This window comes from Dipodomys spectabilis, unplaced genomic scaffold (assembly GCF_019054845.1).
Source record: "Dipodomys spectabilis isolate Male_0828 unplaced genomic scaffold, ASM1905484v1 ptg000018l, whole genome shotgun sequence".
NCBI lineage: Eukaryota > Metazoa > Chordata > Mammalia > Rodentia > Heteromyidae > Dipodomys > Dipodomys spectabilis.
Genome location: NW_024870695.1, coordinates 18983363 through 18986267, shown reverse-complemented (window position 1 = coordinate 18986267; position 2905 = coordinate 18983363). Strand labels below are relative to the sequence as shown.

The window sequence follows — 2905 nt, the reverse complement described above, 5'->3', positions numbered from 1 at the left end:
TTCCCCTCCCTCCGGTTGTAATAATGAATGTGTCTAGATGTTACCAAGGGGAGGCTGGGAGGAGGGGTAACTCAATTGTTGAGAGCCAATGTCCTACAGAATATAATAAAGAACAAAATACAGAGGAAGAAGAAAGACCGTCGTTTTGACCAGTGTGTTTTAAGGTATTGTCAACTTTGTGGGGAGGATACTTATGTTTAGATACTTTGGACAGATTTCCCCCTAAGAGAGGTACTCACACTCAACACTACTCATTACTTCCAATCCTGATCTCTTGTCATTGGCTACTCTCTACTTGGCTCCTCTTTTGGAGATCAGCTCGTAATCGTTTGAGTTTCTTTTGGATTTCAGCCAGGATGTCAATTTTCTGATCCAACATGGACAATGACTGGGTGATGCAGACATCCGGGTCCCCGTTGACTCCCATGGTTATCTCCTGTATGTTCTCCCACCATTGATCCGCCTCCTTCCATGTAGCTGCTGCGTCTTTCACCAGCGAGGCGGATAACGCTGCGATGTGTTCGCTCTGTCTGTCCTGCTCCTTTTGCGCACAAGGCATTTTAACCACTCTGTCCCTCTGCAGGGCCATGCATGAGTTCCTCACGGGCTTCTCTGACATCTGTGGTGGCTCAGGTCTCATGGCAGAGAGGCATCCATGACAGGGCCTCAGATCGAGAGCTAATTCTTTCACTCTGTTGGCGTACCTTAAAGTGTTGAGGGTGTTCTCACAGGAAGTCATCCCTGGCGAGATGGTAGCAATCATGCAAGTGGAAGAGTTGTGGCCTATGAAGGAATCCCGAAGTACCTGGGTGAGCTTGCTAGCTCTGAATGGGGTATGAGACTTATTCTGACCCAAAGCTCTGATACATTCTTTAAGGGCTAGGAGACTCTTGTTGATCTCTGCCCCTTCCAGCTGCCTCTTGCGGTTGGCCTTGGCAGTATCCGCGCCCCTCTCATTCCCGGCTAGGTCGACCAGGGAGAACTTGCCGTGAAGTTTTCCCTTGGACCTCAGGATGATCTGGAACACGGCGTGGCTCCTGGAAGAGTGGGAATTAACCGATGTCTGCCCGGAAGTCCTGCAGCTGTTTCCCTGTTCCACGAGGGTCAGTAATTCTTCCACACAACACACCTCTCTCTCCTGCAGCCCGACCACTTGCATCTGCCGGTGGCCATCCTCCAGAACTTGCAGCTTCTTCTTCCAGTTCAGCAAGTCGTACACTTTGCCTCCATAAATCTCAAAAAACGTCCCGTACACCCTGAGATCCAGCCTCTCGTACGTGGCGTTTTTAAGCAAAAGAAAGACATCCTGAGCCACCAAGGCATAAATGCCTTTGGAGCAATCTTGGAGACTCCCAGAAAAGGCTCCACCCATGGTGTGCGTTTTCCCACTGCCAGTCTGTCCGTAGGCGAAGCAGGTGGCCATACCCTTGCGGAAGATCGATTCCACCAGGGGCCGGGCAGTGAACTGGTACACTAACTCGTTAGAGGCTGTGTCATCAAAGGCATGGTCGAAACAGAAGGTCTGGTTCTCCAGGTAGCGGGTGAGATCCACCTTTTGCTTGGACTCATGCACCATGACCACATTATCTGAGGGAATGGTGATGATGTCCAGGTCCTTCATGTTGGTCTCTCGCTGGCTCAGGGGCCGCTTCCTCACGCACACACAGATCCGATGAACTTCAGGGGCTCCCGGGCTGCACACCTTGTGGATGCCCAGTTGCTGGCGGTACTCTTCGATCATGCGCCTCGTCTCCCAGTTGGGGTTCCCGGTGTTGACATCCATTTCGCGTCGCTCGCGGATCTCCAGCTGCAGTCTCCTGCGCTTCTCCCGCTGCTTCTGCAGTTTCTCGATTTCCAGCAGGCAGGGAGACTTTCTCTGCTTCATCAGACACGGGTGGCTGGGGGACACCAAGGGCACACTGTCCCCAGAGGGAGTTTCCTTTATCTGGGGGACTATGGCAAGCCAAGGCCCCACGGTGGTACATTGATCCCCGATGGCAGACGAGAGGAGCAAAGGATTGCTGGAGGTCCTTTGGTGCTCAGCAGACGCCAGATCCGGATTCAGGAGGAAGAGGGTCTCCAGGTCAATCTTCTTCCCTTTTTTGACTCCTTTCTCCACCCATTCTACCGTGACGCAAGAGTTTTTCTTGTTGATCTCGGTGACCACGGCATGGTGGATCCTCTTGTCGCTGCGCTGGATCGCTAGGGACATACCCGCCTGCAGGTCTTGGAAGTTCGAAGCCAAGGGTTTCAAGGGAGAGAAGCACGGGGCAAGAGGCAGGCAGAACTGGCTGGCCATAGTGAGTGATGGCGAAATCAGGGCTCGCTATCCGAGGTCCCTTGGCGTTGGAGCAGCAGGACCTGAGCCCAAGCCAGCCCTGGAGTCTCCCACAGTGCTTGAGCACTTGCGCCCTTTGTGCCTGCCCTGGTATGCTTAGCTTACCCCACACGTGTGCATGCACGCGCGCGCGCGCACACACACACACACAGGTACGTCATAAAGGAATAGGGAGAAGAGGAGAGAAGAGTAGAAGGCCTTGTGAGAAAAAGGAAGGGATAAGAATCCACATTCATGTGGTTAGCGCGGGATAGGAAGGTAGTTAAAATGGAGACTGCCCTTGACAGTGATTGGAAATGGATTGGAGGAAGAGGAAGTTGAGTGTTTTTGTGTTTGCTTTTGTTTGGGATCCTCTTGTCAAAACACAGAAGAGGGAATTCAAAGGAAGTGTAGCATTTGAATGTGTATGCTTTGGGAATTTTGGTGCCTGAGTGTTGGGAAATACCCATGGTCACCAAAGCCTCTCCTCCCTCCCCACCCCTCTTCCGGCTCCCCAGTCTTGAGCTATAATCTCCAAGCCTTATGTGTCAGGAGAAGAACGTAAGAACTGCTATGAAGTTTCCTGAA

The 2905-nt window shown here is 52.2% G+C and overlaps 1 protein-coding gene across 1 annotated transcript; it reads right to left on the bottom strand.

The window, feature by feature from the left end:
• Positions 1 to 277: 277 nt before the first annotated feature.
• Positions 278 to 2299, bottom strand: Kif2b (kinesin family member 2B). The gene has a single exon (XM_042670852.1). The coding sequence runs from the start codon at positions 2297 to 2299 to the stop codon at positions 278 to 280; it is 2022 nt and encodes a 673-aa protein (XP_042526786.1).
• Positions 2300 to 2905: the final 606 nt, after the last annotated feature.

Coding starts and splice junctions, on each gene's coding strand:
- Kif2b (XM_042670852.1), bottom strand. CDS start 2,299: ATGGCCAGCCAGTTCTGCCTGCCTCTTGCCCCGTGCTTCTCTCCCTTG.